This window comes from Phalaenopsis equestris, unplaced genomic scaffold (assembly GCF_001263595.1).
Source record: "Phalaenopsis equestris unplaced genomic scaffold, ASM126359v1 Scaffold000002, whole genome shotgun sequence".
Lineage (NCBI taxonomy): Eukaryota > Viridiplantae > Streptophyta > Magnoliopsida > Asparagales > Orchidaceae > Phalaenopsis > Phalaenopsis equestris.
This window is the reverse complement of record NW_018164444.1, coordinates 79,708,887-79,727,004: the sequence shown is the minus strand read 5'-3', so window position 1 is coordinate 79,727,004 and position 18,118 is coordinate 79,708,887. Positions and strand designations below refer to the sequence as shown.

Below are 18,118 nucleotides of genomic sequence, written 5' to 3'. Positions count from 1 at the left end.
TACATCATCACCCGTGTCGGTGATATCATCAACGATATTGGTTTCAATGATGAGCATCAATCTTATAGGCAAAACGAGCATCAATGTTAATGCCAACATCAACTGTCGACATTAATACTTATGTTAGGTGACAGTGTTGGTGTTGAGTTAAGCGCTGACGTAGTTGTTAATGTTTGTCATCATTCTTGTTGTCAAGTTGGACATCAAAATTATTGATGACGAGATATCAACTCTGGCATTGATAGTGAGGGTTAACATTGTTGGTGACGACAAACATCAAAATTGGTGGATAATAGTGCCAAACTTGTTGGCTTTGACGTTGAGCCTCAATGTTGATATTTATGTCAAACATCGACAATAGGTATATGCCAAGAATCAACAGTGGTAGGGATGCAAATGAAGCAATGCACTTGATGAACAACTCAAATTCTACTCGATTATGTTTGTTCAAAGTAGTAAATATAGAAGTTTGAATATTTTTTTAAACTCAAAGATTAAATGAACCAAATTTAAACATAATCCAACACGTTTATTAATGTTCGTGAACAAACTTATTTGTTGTTCGACAAGTAATTAACATGTACCAATATGCATACGAAATTAGTTAAAACTTATTTAACTATTTATTTAATAGTAACATGTAATAATTTAATATAGCAAACTTAATATGAACAAACTTAATTAATTAAAACTTATTTAACTATTTATTTAATAGTAACATGTAATAATTTAATATCAATATGCATACGAAATTAGTGCAGTTTCTTTTACTTTTTTTATTTCAATGAATTAATTTATAAATAATTATTTATGTTATTTTATTAAATAAAGTTTAACCTTAAATAAATAATAAAAATCAAATACTCACTCAAATTTTTAACATGTTCACTATTTTTATATGAAAAATCAAGTACAAATCAAATTGTTAATTTTATATAAATGAAATAAGTAGTCACTAGAATATTAGCTATATTCAATTAATATAAACAAGCTATGCATAAAACAAGCATGATTATTACAAAATTTAAACAAACCAAGTATGAATATATATGTGAAAGCTCAGGTCAAGCTCAAACTAAATATGAACAACTTATGATTCAAACTAATCAAATACAATCCATGATATACTCAATTTGACTCGGCTCGATCACAGCCCTAAGCATTCGTATTAATCTCTGGAATCTCCACCGATGTTAATAGCAGGCATTGATTATAGTAATGATAGCATATTGAGCATCAACATTGGTGTCGATGACAAGCGTTAGCTTTATTAGTAATGTTGGGCATTGGTGTTGATGTCAACGAGGCGTTGTTGCATATGAGCATTTACGTGGACAAGTGTTGACCTTGTTCGCATTATTTGGAAATGGTGTTGGCATCGACAACATATATTAGTTTTGATGTTTGCCTTATTGGTAATGGAAGATGTAGTCATTGTATGTCGACAGCTGCCATTGTCCTTAATGGCCAAGTTGACTGAAGGCATTAATGTAATTGGTGATCTTTGCTTCTGTAAGCGATGACAGGCATCAAATTTCATAAGGTCGAGGGAGTCAATATTAACATTGAGAATTAATGTTGGTTTCAACGAGCTACATCATTGAGCATGGGCATTAATTTCTATATAGGGTGTCGACGTTGCTAGCAACAATGGAAGTCAACTTTCTTGGAGAAGGCAGATATTGGCACCTACAAGCAACACACTAAATTATCTACTATAGAATCCATCTAGTGGCTTTATCCAAACCACTCTAACTTTCTAGAAGTTGGATCAATTTATAAATTTCAAGAGATGAATATTCTAGTTATTTTCACTAGAAATCAGAACACGTTGTCATATGATCTGGTTAATCAATAATTCAGTTAATCTGAACCAAACTGAGCAAACCGACACAATACACACCTTTAAAATTCCTTCAAGCAAACAAGCAAACAAAACCAAGTTTTCAGAGCTGTTTGGCAACAAATATTATTTAGGTCAAATAAAATGTAATAAATTTTCTTAAATTGAATATAGAAAAAAGTTTAGAAAATATTAAGATAACTAAAATTTGAAATTTAATATAGATAACAATTATTAAATCTCATTAAATTCTGAAGAACTGTTTGGTTTTTGACAAATTCTTATAAATCCTGGCGAGGTTTAAGACGTTCTAGCACTCGGAAACCTTAAAAAAAGTTATGTAAAAATTGTCCTAAAATTTACCTAAATCGGACTTAAAATAGCATACCAAATCACCCCTTCAGACACCATGATTAATCCGAGATAAAAAAAAATAAAAATAAATAAAATAAGAAAAGAACAGCAAGCTGACGCCAGTTGTTCCACCTGATACCCCACCCACATCCAAATTTCAGGCCAGTACAAAACGATAATAAAAGACTCACCATAAACATCCGATATTAGAACAACCGCAGCCTTGGAATCGGAGGAGCCGGTGATGTAGGCCTTGAGGCCTCCGAAGCTCTCCAACACATGGCCATCGCCGGAAGACGAGCTCAAATCCGGCGGATTTTCACAGCACTGTGGACCAGCCATTCCAAAACCTTCTGCTTCGAGGAGTAGCGCCGATGAGGAAGATTGAAGGACTAGAACAGCCGCAGCCTGGGAAGCGGAGGAGCCGGTGATGTAGGACTTGAGGCCTCCGAAGCTCTCCAACACATGGCCATCGCCGGAAGACGAGCTCAAATCCGGCGGATTTTCGCAGCACTGTGGACCAGCCATTCCAAAACCTTCTGCTTCGAGGAGTTTAGCGCCGATGTGGAAGATTGAAGGTTGTATGGGGTTTACTAAATTATTCAATTGGGCGATGAAAGTCTCCTCGGATGCACCTTCCCAAAAAATTGGCAAAATCTGGAAGACTAGAATTTGGATAGGAGACGAAGACAATAAAAACAAAAAAATAAATTTATTAAGTTTACATCATGGGACCCAAGCACCCTTTTAGCCAAAAAAATATTACATCATACATCTGAAGTTTAATGGTGGGGGCGACACGTGTCAAGTAGGCCCCACCTCTTTAAACCCTGGCCAATATTGGTGTATTTTAGTTGGGCCTATTTGACACATAATGTCCCATTATCAGATTCCAGACGCAAATTACATCCGGAGTTCGTATGTAATATTTTCTCCCGAGGGGCCGAATAATAATAACATATGGCCATTTGAGGCAGCTTATTTGGTGCGGTGCATTTTGAAAACACTGGCTGAGACGTTAGGTTACTGTGGCGCTATAGCTTCTAATAATGTGTTAAACGCAACTGTGGATTCAACCATGCAACCCACATTTCTTCACGTTAAGTATTATCCCGCTGCCTCTCTCGACCCGTGGCGCCCTCTCACGTCTCTTCTACCCGACGCACTTCTTTGCCTCTCTCGATCGCTCTCGTGAATCCTAGGTATCCCTCTCTCGCGCCTCTCTCACGCTTCTCTCCAGCCTCTCACGTGCCCCTCTCTGGTTGTTGTCTTCCTTCTCTTCCTCTTTCCTCTGATCTCTGGTTACTGTGCTCTGTAAATAATTCCCGGGCTCATTTTCGATTGAATGACCTTCTCTTTGCAATTTTTTGCTTTCCCATATGCAATTTGTTGTCAGAAGTTCGTGATATTTGCGATTTGTGTTTTTCTGATTTATCTCAACCAATTTTACGAAATGAAAAAAACATGAAAACACTAGAATGGTATTTTTATCTCCACTGATTTTTTGAGTGAGAATTTCGAGAATGGATGAAAGAGTATAAAAATATTTCAGGTGCCTTATATGTATCTTCTATCATTACCTCCCACTATTTTCTGAGTGAGAACTTGAAAAATAAATGAAATAGGATGCTTGATTTATACAAAGCATTGCTTCAAGTGCCCTGCATGTAATTGCCTCAATTCAAAATTATATAAAGTTTTTATTTTTTTGTTTGAGCGAGAATATAAAAAATGAACTAAAGAATGAAGATACTTAATTTATAGATCGTTGCATTTCAAGCACCTTGTATGTAATTTCAGATTGGATTTATCACTATCTTTTTATGTTTGAGCGACAATTCGAAAAATGGATGAAATAATGTGCTAAATTTATAAATAGCAAAAAAAATTTGCCCTTATTCTCCTCTTAAATATAATCGAAAATTAATATTGTTTATTCATAACGAATTTGACAAGAATGAAATCTAAATTTTTAATACTTCAAACTGTGGCCAACTAGCTCGGGCTAATTCAGTACCAGGGCCCCCGTGACATTTACCCAGTTAATCTAAAAGGTCAATAGTTTTTAGGCGGCTGAGATTGCTCCGGGTCAGGCTCTTTCGTATTTACATATTTAACACCTAAATTTTAATTTAAATAGCTGAAATATTGCATAAAATAGAGCGGAGTTTTGAAATGAATATGATGATCCCTCTGACAGAGCTCAAATCAAGTTCAAATTTGAGCTCAAGCTCAATTACTCAAGTTCAAGTTGGTTAAATTATTATTAATTTTTTATTCAAATATTTATTATAATAATAAAAACAATAATAATAAAACAGCATTAAGGAGAAAGTATGATATAATTTTAAAATATTTTCAACACTACATAAAAAAACACTATTGTTGTACTAATATTTCTTCAAATAACCTAACTCAAGAACTAACACAAGTAAAATCAAAATTGTCTCGACTGGCTTTGTTAGCTGATCAAAACTCTGCTCTATGGAAAAAAAAAAGATTACATATGGACTCCGGATGCATCCGTAGTCCGATGATGAGGTGTTATGTGTCAAGTGGGTCATTCCTGATGGCTTAATATAACATGAAGCAAGTACCACGATCATCGTATAAAATATTTAGAGTACATACAAGCTAACCCAGGTTGCTTGGCAAGTTATCAAAATCAACATATTATACCAAGCCCGACACATTTCTCCAGCATTCACCGCCGCTCCAAACTGCGATTTATATGAACTAAAATATTAGTTCTCATATTAAATGAAAGGACAAATATTGTATAAGTGGTACAATGATCTTTTTAAAAAAAAAAAAAAATCCTGCGCCAAATACTGAATTGGATGGATGTAAAGCCTGCTCTATTTAATGGGAAAAAATATTGCGTCCTGCATCCGGTCGCAAAGCAACGTTTGGACAACGGACGCGATTCACCAGACGAATCAGAGGATAAAAAAAGACAAAAAACACCCCCGGTGTATCAGCTTGCGTCCGGACTTAGGACGCAATATCTTTTTCCTTTAATGGCGTCACATAAACTTGTGGTTACAGGAATTGAGAAAATCAACCATTGAAATTATGCCTACTTACAAAATTACTACAAAAGCAAAAAATTGAATTGGGAAACCGCTGTATTTGCAAAACAAAATTTAATAGAATATTAAATATGAAACTTCAATTTCATTTTGTAAGTAGAAACGGTTGGGTGGTTGGGTCACATCAATTGTATATTCTTTTAGGGACATTTGCATACATATCACACAATTCTATAGGTGTTAGATATGTAAATATATAAAAATTGTGTGGCATGTATGCAAATCCCCCTTTAATTTATTATTACTATTTTTTTTTTTGGATGCTACATACAAATACCTTCAGAAGGCTTTTCGATCCAAGGACCATTCATGATGTTCAAAATGCTGCAGGCATCACTGTACTCAAGATCAGGAAGCAATTTTGGCGTCAGTAAGAAGCACCTGACAGTGCAATACCACAGTTTAGCAATGGACATTGAAAGAAAATTTATTGAAATACAAGATATATCAGAGAGAGGCTGCATGTCCAAACTTTATTTCTTACTGGGGTGTATTATGTAAACTTGCAGCTCTCACAAGTTGCTGAAACATTTTCCTTTCATTTATTGGATCCATTCCTTTCAACAATTTAGCAATAAATCATATCATTAGGCAGTTGAAACAAATTAGGCATTTTTATGTTTTTTTATAAAAGAAGCATACCTTGATTGATTTCATCAACGACACGGAAAGGACAGTTTGTGATATCTTGCAGAGAAACAAGATAGAGAATAGTTGAAACCGAGCGTTCCTAGATATGTGCAAGATGGATTAAGTTAGGTTAGAATTGTAAATTATGTAAGAAATATTCATAGATAAGAGGGTACCCCTCCGGATTGATGATGGGCGCTCAAAACCTGGAGCTGCCCTGTTTGCCTGACAAGAAAAACAGCCCAGAACTGAGGTTATTAAAATATGTCACAGTTATATAAAGAAGATTTAACATGCTACAGCAGCAACATATCCTAGCAAATAAAACAAATTATAAGGAGTTATAAGCAAACATTTAGTAGTAAGTTGAGTTCAGGTTAAAGCTGGGTATGATTATTGCCATCAAGCAGGATTGCCGGGTCAATGAGTTCTCAAGATAACATAGCAACTGACCAAATTCAATCGAGGATAGCCCAGCTAGTGAACCAATTAAGCCTGCATTTATGTAAAATAAAAAACATATGTGGAATTTACATACGCACACATTTGTTATATATTTATATATCTAACACCTAAACTTTAATATTACTTACATTACACTCAGATGTTTAATATCATATCAAACATAGCATTAATATTAAAAAAGATTTATATATGTACGACTCAATTCTTATGCATTTAAATATGTAGCACTAAGCTTCAATTTATACATACATCCACCTTGCCTATGCATATATATATATAAAAAATAAGAATTGGGTGGTATGTTGTAAATATCCCTAAAATTAAATTTTATAAAGTGAAACACATCTTTCCATGCACCTGATTTGATGTTATTAAGTGTTACATAAGTAAATGCAAAAGTTTAGGTGTCAAAATATGTTAATACATAAGAATTGTGTGATATGTACGTAAATCCCCCAAAAAAGACGGATAAATTCTAACTCATATAACATGCTATCGCGCAAATAGACAACAATGACACGCCCAACTTAGAATGATGGATAAATTGTCTTTTCATCAACTTTAGTGCTCAAATTTAAAGAAAAGCTCCTACGTGATGTATACAGAATTTTAAGGACCCAAAAGTAACATATTATTTAATCAGCTTAGAGTACAAGTAGTGTCGTGTGCTAGAAAATTCGCGGCAGTAGATAACTTAATGCCATAACATTGCACAAAGAACAAACACAAACATAAGAGAAAAGTCATGGGAGGAGACACCAAGATTTTTCCATTGGAAAACCTTAGAAAGGAAAAATATGATAGGGCTGACTCAGTTAAAATAATTCACTATGTACTCAGATATACATAGATCCACTCTTCACTTGGATTAGGTAATATGAGATTACAAGATGATATTTCAATCATAAATGCTTTGAAATAACCCAACAGATATAACTATTAAGGGTAATTGAGACTATGCTATTGTAGTCTAACTTTAATAGTAGTGTTGGGGCTATAATAATCGTGGTTGGCTATATAAGCCACAATTGAATATAAAAATCATAGTTGATATCTATGACAATCGTAGTAGAGCTACCAAGGCCATAGCACAGTAGAAGGCTATACCTATAGAAAGGCAATAATAGCCATAATAGGGCTATCAAAGCCATTAGTGGTGGCGGTCGACAATGGCTACTGGTTGACGATGACTGATAGTGACCATTGGTGGTCAGCGACAAACTTGCGATCGACAACAAACTTTTGTGGTCGGCTACGATCTCAAGTGAATAAGGACAGCCGCTTTAACTCTAAGAGTTATCTTTAACAATCATCTCAATCTCTTCTTCTCCTTCCCTCTAAAGTGAAAAAAAGAGCTATTTATAATTTTTAAGAGGGACATTTTGATAAATTTGGTTAATCTTCCAAAATATTTCATTGGACATTTCACATTGATTCCTTCGATCACATGTAATTTTTGAACATTTAAGTAATTTAATGAGAGAAATTGAATGATCTTGGACTCGTTGGGTTCCTCTTGTTGAGATGCTCGCATGCCAAATTTTAAGATAATTTGTCACCACCCGACCCAAGACTTGAAATTAACTAAGATGAGAACAGATAGTTGGACGTTGAAATTAAGTTTTTTATATTTCTATTTCTATTGTTTACAATTCATTATTCAAATATTCATTGAAATAACAACTAAAGAAAAAAAACTAAATTACAATTTAAAGATTTACCTCTTTGATTGCTGATTATGCCATCTGTAAATATTGGTTTATTCTCGATTCATTTTATTCAAAAAATTAAAGCTTAAAAAAATATTAAAATAGTATGAGTTATCTAAATATAAACCATGAGCAATGAGACTTCTAAACTATAATAATCAAAAGAAAATAAAATAATATGCACGCTGATCTTTCATATTTCATTCTAAAAAGTTAAATACTAATCTAATGTATGTGTCCATAATATTTACTTAATGAAAATAGCTTACACTTCTATATGCATTAGCTTTAACTTTATTATCTAAAGTTTAGCCTTTAACTTTACTTTCACTTTATACTCTTAATATTCACATACGTCTTATGAGCACCATCAAAACATAAACTAATACACTCCTGACCGATATTATCATGTCTGCACAGTTATTCGTAATCTAATTTGTACGATTATTTGAGGTAGAAATGTGTCTACTTGCCCATGACTGATTTTCTCCCGTCAGCATAGCGGTTAACAATCTAAATATCATAATTATCTAGGGTAGTAGAAAAAACATCTACGCATGCAGTACACTGACATTCCCTGCTCGTACTATAAGAGAGTGAACTCTTCTTAGCATGCGCATACAAGGGTTCATATATATATTTTATTCTTTCATATCATGCATTCTATTCTTATGAAAAACTTTCTCTATCTACTGATGAATAAATGCAATCTCACTAGATCTATAAGTCATGAAATAAGCTCAAATATGCACATGTAATAGAATTCTAAAGTCAGACATAAATATTTGGTCGTCCAATAAACTAACATATCTATAGAACATGAGTGTCGCACAATAATATGATATATTTCTAAAATAAATTACTATAAAACTATTAATACAACAATATTTAACATGCATACACTATGATTAACAATACTAAGAATCATGTGATTTAATTCATCGATATACAACCTAATAATGAAAAATTGTGAGCAGGAATATGTTAAAAACAACACAAGAAATATTATTGTAAATTAAAAGTATAATTACGCACCTCAAGCCTTTCATTGATTTACTCATATCAATCCTCCAATTTAATAACTTGAATTTGCCAAAATTTGATATCATTGAATAAAACTTACTATTCACATTTTTCAATCTCAATTAATATTAATTTAAAATTCAAAATAATTTACAAAAATAACGACATCAAACCTATTCATTACCTTAATCTTTTTCTTATGCCAATCTCGATCACGCACTGAAATCTCCTTTATTCAATTACTTGTCACCTTCAACACCAGCGAAGAATAGAGCTAGTTTGTCACTCTTCCTATTCGTCTTCCCGATGAGGTTGCAATCCCCTCGGCCTTCGAATGATTCATGATAAACCTGAGAGAAAACCTGATCTGATCTCACAGAGTCAACCATATCAACAAAAGAAGCCTTCCCAAGATTTAAAACTGAAGTAGCTGGTGGTTGAGAAAAAGCAGAAGTCATGGAACAAAGAGTTGAACAACGGCAAGCTAACGTACGTGCAGGGAGGACGAGCTCACTTGCATGCAAAGAGGACGCGAGTGCAACGCTCAATCCAGAGCAGTCAAGCAGAAAAAAAGGGAGTTGAAGCCGAGTCCACGGGCAACAAGGCTTCGCGGCAGTGACGAGAGAAACGAGTGAAATCCACGGATGAAAGCGAAGAGGACGAAGATAAGACAACCAAAGAGGACGGCCAAAAAGACTAAGTCGACTCTGAAGCCCAAGGAAGAATCAAACGCCATCGGTGCGGTGGAACCCTAGGACGCCGATGCCGACGCCAGAGCGCTCCCGCATCGTGATATAGATCTAATATATATATATATATATAACATTGAGAAAACATAACCCTAATCTTACCTTAAACCAATGGTTTAAGCCTAAACTCACACACGATAGTGAAATATGAAATCTAGTGCTACTTGACTTCCTTCTTCCCTCGCCTCTGCCTCCTCTTTCTGCACAGTCAATCAATACCCAACCACACGATTCTCTTTTCCTTTATTATTTGGCTTCGACACTCCAACAAGCGACTTTATCGCCTCTTCTGCATAGGATGCACACGACCCAATTGTTCAGTCAATGCCACATCCTCCATGTTCTTTACACAAATGGACTAGCCCTTAATGTCGTCTCCCTTAAGCGACGTCTGCGCTACTCTCTTCCTCGCACGGGAAGCTTGTTCGGTAAGCTCCCCCACACAACAACTCATTCAATCCTTTTTCTTGGCTTCGTCACTTGCGCAAACCTTGGCTAGGGTATATGCTGTCATCACTTCTCACAAGCACCGAACATGAGGTCATCTTCTTTTGTACAAAAAGCCTTCGACATTTCCTACTTTGGCTAGGGTTCCTCCTCTTCTCCCTCTTTCATCCTTCGACCATGGCACGTAGGATGCCTCTCCTTCTTTACCGTCTCTTGCTTACCGTCTCCCAATCTCTCGCTCTCTCAATTCGTTTGGTTTAAATGGGGAAATATGACTCTTAAGCCTAATCGAATAGATGATTATCCCAAACTTTCTATTCAATTTTTCTTATTATCATTATTTATTTATTTATTTACACATATTACAATCTCCCATAAAAATTTTGTCCTCAAAATTTATGAACTTCACACCAGTTAATCATTATATAGTTTAAACATGAATAACCCACAAGTCTTAAAAAAAGTTTTAATCTTGTTAAATGATAACAAAAATAGATATGGTAAACCCAACTCCAAGATAACATAATTCAACTAAATAATACCTAAAAATTTGAAACATAAAAGCACCTAAAATAACACTACATAAAAAAATAGTGCAACATAATTAATACAACACTCAACTTCTGAAAAAAAAGTATAGTAATATGATGAAGAGCCAAAATTTTTGAAAAATGCTAAATTTAGAATATACTTTAAAATTACCAAAATTTTACCTGTTTCTTGAAGTTCGATGTTACAAATAAGATGAAGAGCATACACGCTTCTTGGGTGGAATTCTTGGCATCATTCTAGTTCATGCTCAAGCATTAGGCCGAGAGTCAGAATTGAGTAGCAGATGCATTGAGTTGTTGTTGCTTGTTTATTACCTCTATGTAGACCCGAGTTGTGGGATTTGAGGTGATGAATAAGCTGTACGAGGCAGATGAATATTTCAGAGAAATTTGAGAATTATGTCAGGAGAGGACCACAAAGGCATATAACAGGGATGGTGTTTATCTGTTTCACCAGATCAAGTTATGTGCTCCCAGATATTTGTTGAAGGAAGTCATGATTCAGGAGAGTCACAACGGAGGACTAGCGAGTAATTTTGGCAAGAAAAGATCCTCACACTAATGAAGGATCATTTTTCTGACCCCAACTGACGAGAGAAGTGGAGCAATACATCCATTAGTGGAAAGTTTGCCACCTATCCAAGACCCGAGGGCAAAACACAAGGTTATACATGCCATTATCGACACCAGAGGACCCTTTAGGTAGATGTCAGCAAGGATTTCATGGTAGGATTTCTAAGGACGCGGCGAAACAAGGACCCAACGATGATTATGATTGACTGATTCTCGAAGAACGCTCATTTCGTGCTGTGTCACGGGATGCTAGACACCCAGCAAGGATTTCATGGTAGGATTTCTAAGGACGCGACGAAACAAGGACCCAGCGATGATTATGATTGACTGATTCTCGAAGAAGGCTCATTTCGTGCTGTGTCACGGGATGCTAGACACATCTCTTCTCATAGATTTATACTTAAAGGAGAACGTGAGGTTGCATGGGATCCCCATAATCATCACATCTGATAGGGATGTCAAGTTCTCGAGTCACTTCTGGAGAATCATGTGGGGAAATCTTGGTACTAACCTTCAATTCAGGTTAGCGGCTCACCCACGGACTGATGGTCAGACGAAGGAGGTGAGCAGGAGTTTCGAGAACTTCAAGATGCTTCAGAGGTAAAACATTAAGTAGTGAGACTTGATTCTAACCAAATCTGAGGTTGCCAACAATAGGTTCGTGATTAAGACTACGGGCATAACCCCTTTCAGATTGTGTACGAGCACCATCCACTCACTCCACTTGAGCTAATATCAATTCTTTCAACGTCGGAGGTTAGTACGAACGTTGAGGCCAGAGTACAAGAGATTCATAAGCTACACGAGAAGTTTGGGAAGAAAATCACCAAATAGAACCACAAGTACTAGACGAAAGCTAACAAGACCAGGAAGAAGGTGACTTTTTAAAAGGGAGATCTAGTGTGCATCAGGCTAAAGAAAAAGTTATTTCCAATGGGATCATTCGAGAAACTCAAGCCCAAAACAAATAGACCGTTCTGAATCCTCAAGTAGCTGAACGACAACACCTAGAAGATTGACCCACCAGAGGACTATAACATTATTGCTACAAACAATGTTGCAGACCTGACTCCATACAACGAGGAAATGAAAGCTTTGACGAATGAAGTCGAAGTTATCCCAACCCCGAGAGATTGATGCAAGAGATATTACACTGAACTGGTCACGGGGATGTGTTGCAAGCAATGGACTAGTTCAGTGAATAAGGGGGTCAACTGTCCCCCCAATTACAAAAAGTGTCGCCTTAGCTATTTACGTATAGTTTGTTTTTGGGTTTAGATTGCCTGTTTTGTCTACCGTGAGCATAAGCATCTCCTATTCTCTCCAGTAGATGTATCCGTCGACATGAAGAAGCTTCAGCTGTAACTTGTTCTTCCGTGGTGTTCATCTTCCATCCCTTTCATCCCCACACTCTTCCTCCCCAGTTCTCCCGCTGCCCACCCCTTTTCCTCCCTTTTCGCTGGCTGCCAATCTTGCTGCCCACTCCAAAGCGGCTTGCTTTCAGGACTATCCAGTTGTCCTGTTAGCAACCTCTCCTACTTGTACCTGCACCTGACCATCAACCGACATTCCCATGCCCTGTCCAACCACCACCTCATCATCGCAAGCCTGCTCCTCTCGAGCTTTATCCGCAACCACCAACTTCACAGTTTAGCCCACCGCAAACCAACCTCCAACCCTGCTGCTCCCCCTACACTCCATCCATTCATACTGTCAACCTACAACCACACTCAAGCAGTCACCAGTGTCATGATACCACTCTCATCAGGATTGTCGTGTCCTCGTGTTACCCGTTCAATGGATTATTTATAATTCCCTACTTGAATTTCCACAATACTATTATTAATCCATTGTTGTTTGGGTTCTCTGGTATCAGATAGTCACACTCAACCAAAACTAAAGAATTATTGTCTGCAACCATGTAACTGAGCTGAGTCATGAGCTAACAAACCATACTTGAGAGCCTCAACTCGACTCATCAGTACATGAGTTAACTTATTTAAAAAGATATTAACACAAAAAAAACTTAAAATATATTAAAATTTGAGAATTTTAGTATCAATAATTAAAAATATTTAAAAATCATACTTAAATTTCTCATACCATACTTGAGAGCCTCAAACCATACCCGAGCTGAGTTCATGAGCTAACAAACCATACTTGAGAGCCTCAACTCGACTTATCAGTACAAGAGTTAACTTATTTAAAAAGATATTAAGACAAAACACTTAAAATATATTAAATTTTGAGAATTTTAGTATCAATAATTAAAATATTTAAAAATCATACCTAAATTTCTCATACAAGCAACAATTGCCTCGAACAAAATAATTCTTCCTCTTTCATAATAAATAAGTCGACTCATGAGCTAACTAGAACTCATAGAATTAAGCTTGAGCTACAACTCAAACTCATTTAACAAATTAAGCTTAGGCTCAAGCTTGAGGCCCTGAGGTTGGTTCCATCTTTGGCTCGATTCACTAATACCTTTAGTTACATTATTCAAAGAGATTTATAGACTTAAGATCCCTATTAATTACAAACAATAATTCATCATTAGAAAAAGAAAGCCATTGGAAGAATATTTGAGCTTTGGTTGTGATAGTAATTTAATTAAGCCCTTCTACAATAAATCACATGGCCAAAGGGCCTTGATAATAACAATTTCTTTATGATAATATTTGGCGACAAAACCACTTGATCAGAGGACACATGATATATCCTTATTGGCATTGATATTTGAAAGTGATCATAAACATATACTTGATAAAATATTAGGTCTGTGTGCGTTTTCACTTATCTTGATTACACTACAGGAATACCTGTTAAAAACGGCGGGAAAACCAACAGTTAAATGACCGCAAGCTTTTTTCGAAGTGATTATCAACGTCTTTTCATGGTATTTAAAATTGAGGGCTTTCTTGACTGTATAGCTCATTGGTTTATAACATATTAATAACTGATGGGTGTTAACGATGATCAAGCCCGTCAGCTATTAATAAATTAAAAACCGACGGGTAACGCCTGTCACAAAGCCGTCATTTAGGGATGATATATGTAACTGACCACCTAAATCTCTTATTTTTTATTTCTCCCCATGAGCGTTTGCTCTAAAGTCAACCGACGCTGAAGACTCCTCGCTCGATTCTTCGCTAAACTCCATTTTTCCAATAATTTCTTCATCCAAATCGAAAGTAAACTTGATTCCACTATTTCATAAAGTTTTTTTTTTATTTAAATTTTAACATTCAGATTTGATTTATTTGAAATTTATGTGTTTTGATAATTTCTCATTGTTATATCCATACGACCTAATTAATAATGTGATTTAATTTTATTACATGCATAATTCTAGTGAATGCATTAAAGGAAATACTCATTCCACTAGTAAAATACATAAGGATTATTCAAAAATTAATGTAGTATTCGGGCTCTATTGAGCGCAATGTATTTATGTTCAATTGTGACTGATTTGATCTTGTTCCAAATCAAGGAACAAAAAAATAAAGCCATATGACATAATTGAAGTTAAAATGAACAAAAGAAATATCAAATTTGATCCATTTGTTCTAGCACGTCAAACTAGTCAGATATAATACTTTGGATAACCTAGTAAAACAAGAGAAACATGACTGAACAGTGATTATCAAGACTGGACGAAAAACGACCATTGAAGTCCAAACTGTTGTTTAACCTAAACATCAGAAGAAAAAAATATAAAATTTTTGTATTCATCTTGATTATATTCAGGAAAGGGATATCTTAGTAGATGTTACTACTGCATATGAAGTTAATTATGATGTGGATGAGTTTGATGATGATATAGAAGAGGGAATTTTAAATATAACCTTTATACACTCGTCCAATTAATCATTTCCAGGTTTTATCTTTTGTACCATCTGTTCCGGTGTTTCATGCATCTACTTCTATTAATTCCTATTTTCACTATTGTTATTTTTTATCTTTTACTTATGTTAGCTTCCTTCGTTACTTCATTTTTTTATGCTTTTATGTTTGTTATTTTTTTCTTATAATTATTCTGATCAATTTACTTTTTTTGTTACAGACCATGGTCCTGGGAGACTAGTTGTCTCCCCCAGTTCCTTTCAAAGGAAGAAGAGGGGTGACTTCACAACCAACTTTGTAGACAGGAATCATTATGACAGTCACCACTTCAACCGCCAAATTGATGCTCGCCAGGCCATTACTCCAACTTCAGTTACATCTCTCCTACCACACCCCTAACTCATGCCACACTAACACCTTCATCCTCCTTCGAAGCAAGCCCCTCTACTTTTGTCGAGCTTGTTATTATGGACGCGACATAATAAATGTACATTGAGCCGGATAGACATTCATAAGTAATTTAAATTATAATAATTGAAATTATTTTCTATTACATTATCCAGCTAGATTTTTTTTGCAACTTTTATCCATTCAAGCGGTCAGTCCACAAAATCATAGAGAAAATCAAATGTAGGAATAGTGCTTCGTATTTGTCGTGGATGAGGATCCAGATTGAGATTCAGAATGTGGTTCAGAAAGTTCAAGGTAAAACTAAATAATTTTGAATTACATTAATAATCTCAAGTTAATCTTTTTTTATAATAACAAACATTGTTTGATTTTTGTTTTAATGAAGAACTTCTGGTGGAATACTGAGCATCATCAATAGATTTGGAGACAATTCGAGACCCGAGGCTAAAGCCACTTGCGAGATATGTTCATTGATCTTCTCAAGAAGTGGCATGCTTATCTGGATGGGTGAGGAAGCCTGGGCCTAGTTGCCTAGAGTATGATCCAGCATAACCAAAACTTAGACTGTGGGGGTATGTGTACCTATTTTCACAGCGGAGGCGCAGTTTCTCATACTGAATGCAAAAAGAGTATGATAAGAATTATTCTTTACATTAAAATGACTTTTATAGTTACTTTTTCCTAATTTTTTTATATGTTAATAAAAACTGATGCATGATAAGAGCCCACAGCTGTTGAGTTACACACTTGCAAACATCAAACATCATGCGGACACAGGTGCGTCAACAACAAATCTCACCATGTCCCATGTAAATTGAATACTATTTTATTTATTTGTGAAATTTATTTATAATTTTATTTCAATGTTAATTATCCTTTATAATCTTTAGTAGGATAATTAAGTGCGTCTGAAGGAGTCCCCGGAGCCCAGTAGAAGTTGGTAGCTCTAGCGGTCAATCTGACTGCTTAGAGTTAGAGATCTGGAAGTAAGCTGCTGACGGGAGAAGGAAGGGGATAATCTATGATCTTGACGCAAATAAATTTGTCTATGAGGTGCAACACTCCGATTCCGGCCAAAGGTCATCATTGATTGAAGACAATCTGCAAACAGGTGGTCGCACTGATCGAGAAGTTGTGAACCATCTTCGCTGCTAAGGTACATGAGATGGAGTCTAGGAAGTGCCATGCACGTGGCCGTGGCAAGCAATCTTTGGTTGAGGAGGATTAGCAACACAATTAACATTTTTTTTTTACTGAAGACTATTGTACTATATGATTTGTTGATATTTGTTATATATTTGTTATATTTGCTATGATTTCATTCAATCATGTTATATATCTGTTCTTTTACGTTGTCAATGAGATGTTATGAGATGCTAGCTCTTTTCTTTTATGATTGCATAAATAGAATTTCATTGGTTATGAACCATATTTAATGTTTTCTCTTGCTATAGTTTTCCGGTTGATTAACAATTGCATTTTTCAACCGCTAATAATCCAGAGTTTGAAAATTCAGGGTAACGGTTAGCAGATGAAAAATTCAGCTGATAACGCCTTTAAGACATAACTTTTACTGACAAAATTCAGCCGGAATTTAACTTGTAATAAGGTTTACTGATTGAAAAAGAAGTGGATTAACTAATTTGTCAGTTGATAATCATTTAATTTCCAGTAGTGTTTGGTTTAAGACTTGGGGGCATATTGATAATAGAATCCCCACTAATGGATATTTGTTTTTAATACGATCATAATCAACATATTTGAATGATCTCATTTTGTAGCTTTGGATATTATCAATTTTGCTTGCTTGTAGAAGATTAGGTCCATAACTTGCATGCACATGCACCATTTAAATATAGTTAAATACAAACATTGTGGACTTTACCATGTATGTAGAAGATCGAGCTTGTAATAATAATATTTCAGGTAATAATTAACTAAATTTTTTTCCAAGAAATTTAATAAATTATTTAGTGAAATAGATCAAATATATCAATAATAATTAAAGATTAAATAAATATAAATAAGTTTAGATTTAATAAACAAATTAAACAATGAAATGTTAATTAATAATATTAAATGAAATCTAAATTAACCTTAAAAAAAGAACAAAAAAAAAAGGAAATGGCATTGCATGCAACTTAGTGCTTTAAATAATCGAGGGCTTGATGCCCTCAGTCGCACAAAATAGAGAGGGAGATAGAGTAGGCGAGATGAGGAAAAGAGATGGCAAGCGAGAGAGGGATCAAATGAAAGGGAGAAACCGCATAAGCTAACAATCTAGGGTGGTGGTCGATGTACAAGCTAAGAGAATATTATGTGTTGTGATAAGTAGACAGATACAAACAACCTCCACAACTAAAACATATTGAAATGAATGAAAACATTACCAGAAACAACTTGATTATTATTTAAATACTGTTTT

The 18,118-nt window shown here is 35.1% G+C and overlaps 2 protein-coding genes across 4 annotated transcripts in view; both read right to left on the bottom strand.

Annotated features, from left to right (window-relative positions):
- LOC110020393 overlaps positions 1-2,581 on the bottom strand; it is a 29,416-nt gene extending 26,835 nt beyond the window's left edge. The window contains exon 1 of the mRNA XM_020718484.1: positions 2,389-2,581. Within this exon, the coding sequence (XP_020574143.1) occupies positions 2,389-2,539 (151 nt within the window). The 5' untranslated portion in view covers positions 2,540-2,581. The remainder of the gene's footprint in view (positions 1-2,388) is intronic.
- Positions 2,582-4,566: 1,985 nt separating this feature from the next.
- Positions 4,567-18,118, bottom strand: part of LOC110018083 (structural maintenance of chromosomes protein 5) — a 111,993-nt gene continuing 98,441 nt past the window's right edge. For all 3 annotated transcript variants that reach the window (XM_020715308.1, XM_020715309.1, XM_020715310.1), the window contains 5 exons: positions 6,096-6,144; positions 5,932-6,019; positions 5,774-5,846; positions 5,567-5,670; positions 4,567-4,917 (listed from right to left, as the gene is read on the bottom strand). In XM_020715308.1, coding sequence (XP_020570967.1) covers positions 4,871-4,917; positions 5,567-5,670; positions 5,774-5,846; positions 5,932-6,019; positions 6,096-6,144 — 361 coding nt within the window. In that variant the 3' untranslated portion in view covers positions 4,567-4,870. The remainder of the gene's footprint in view (positions 4,918-5,566; positions 5,671-5,773; positions 5,847-5,931; positions 6,020-6,095; positions 6,145-18,118) is intronic.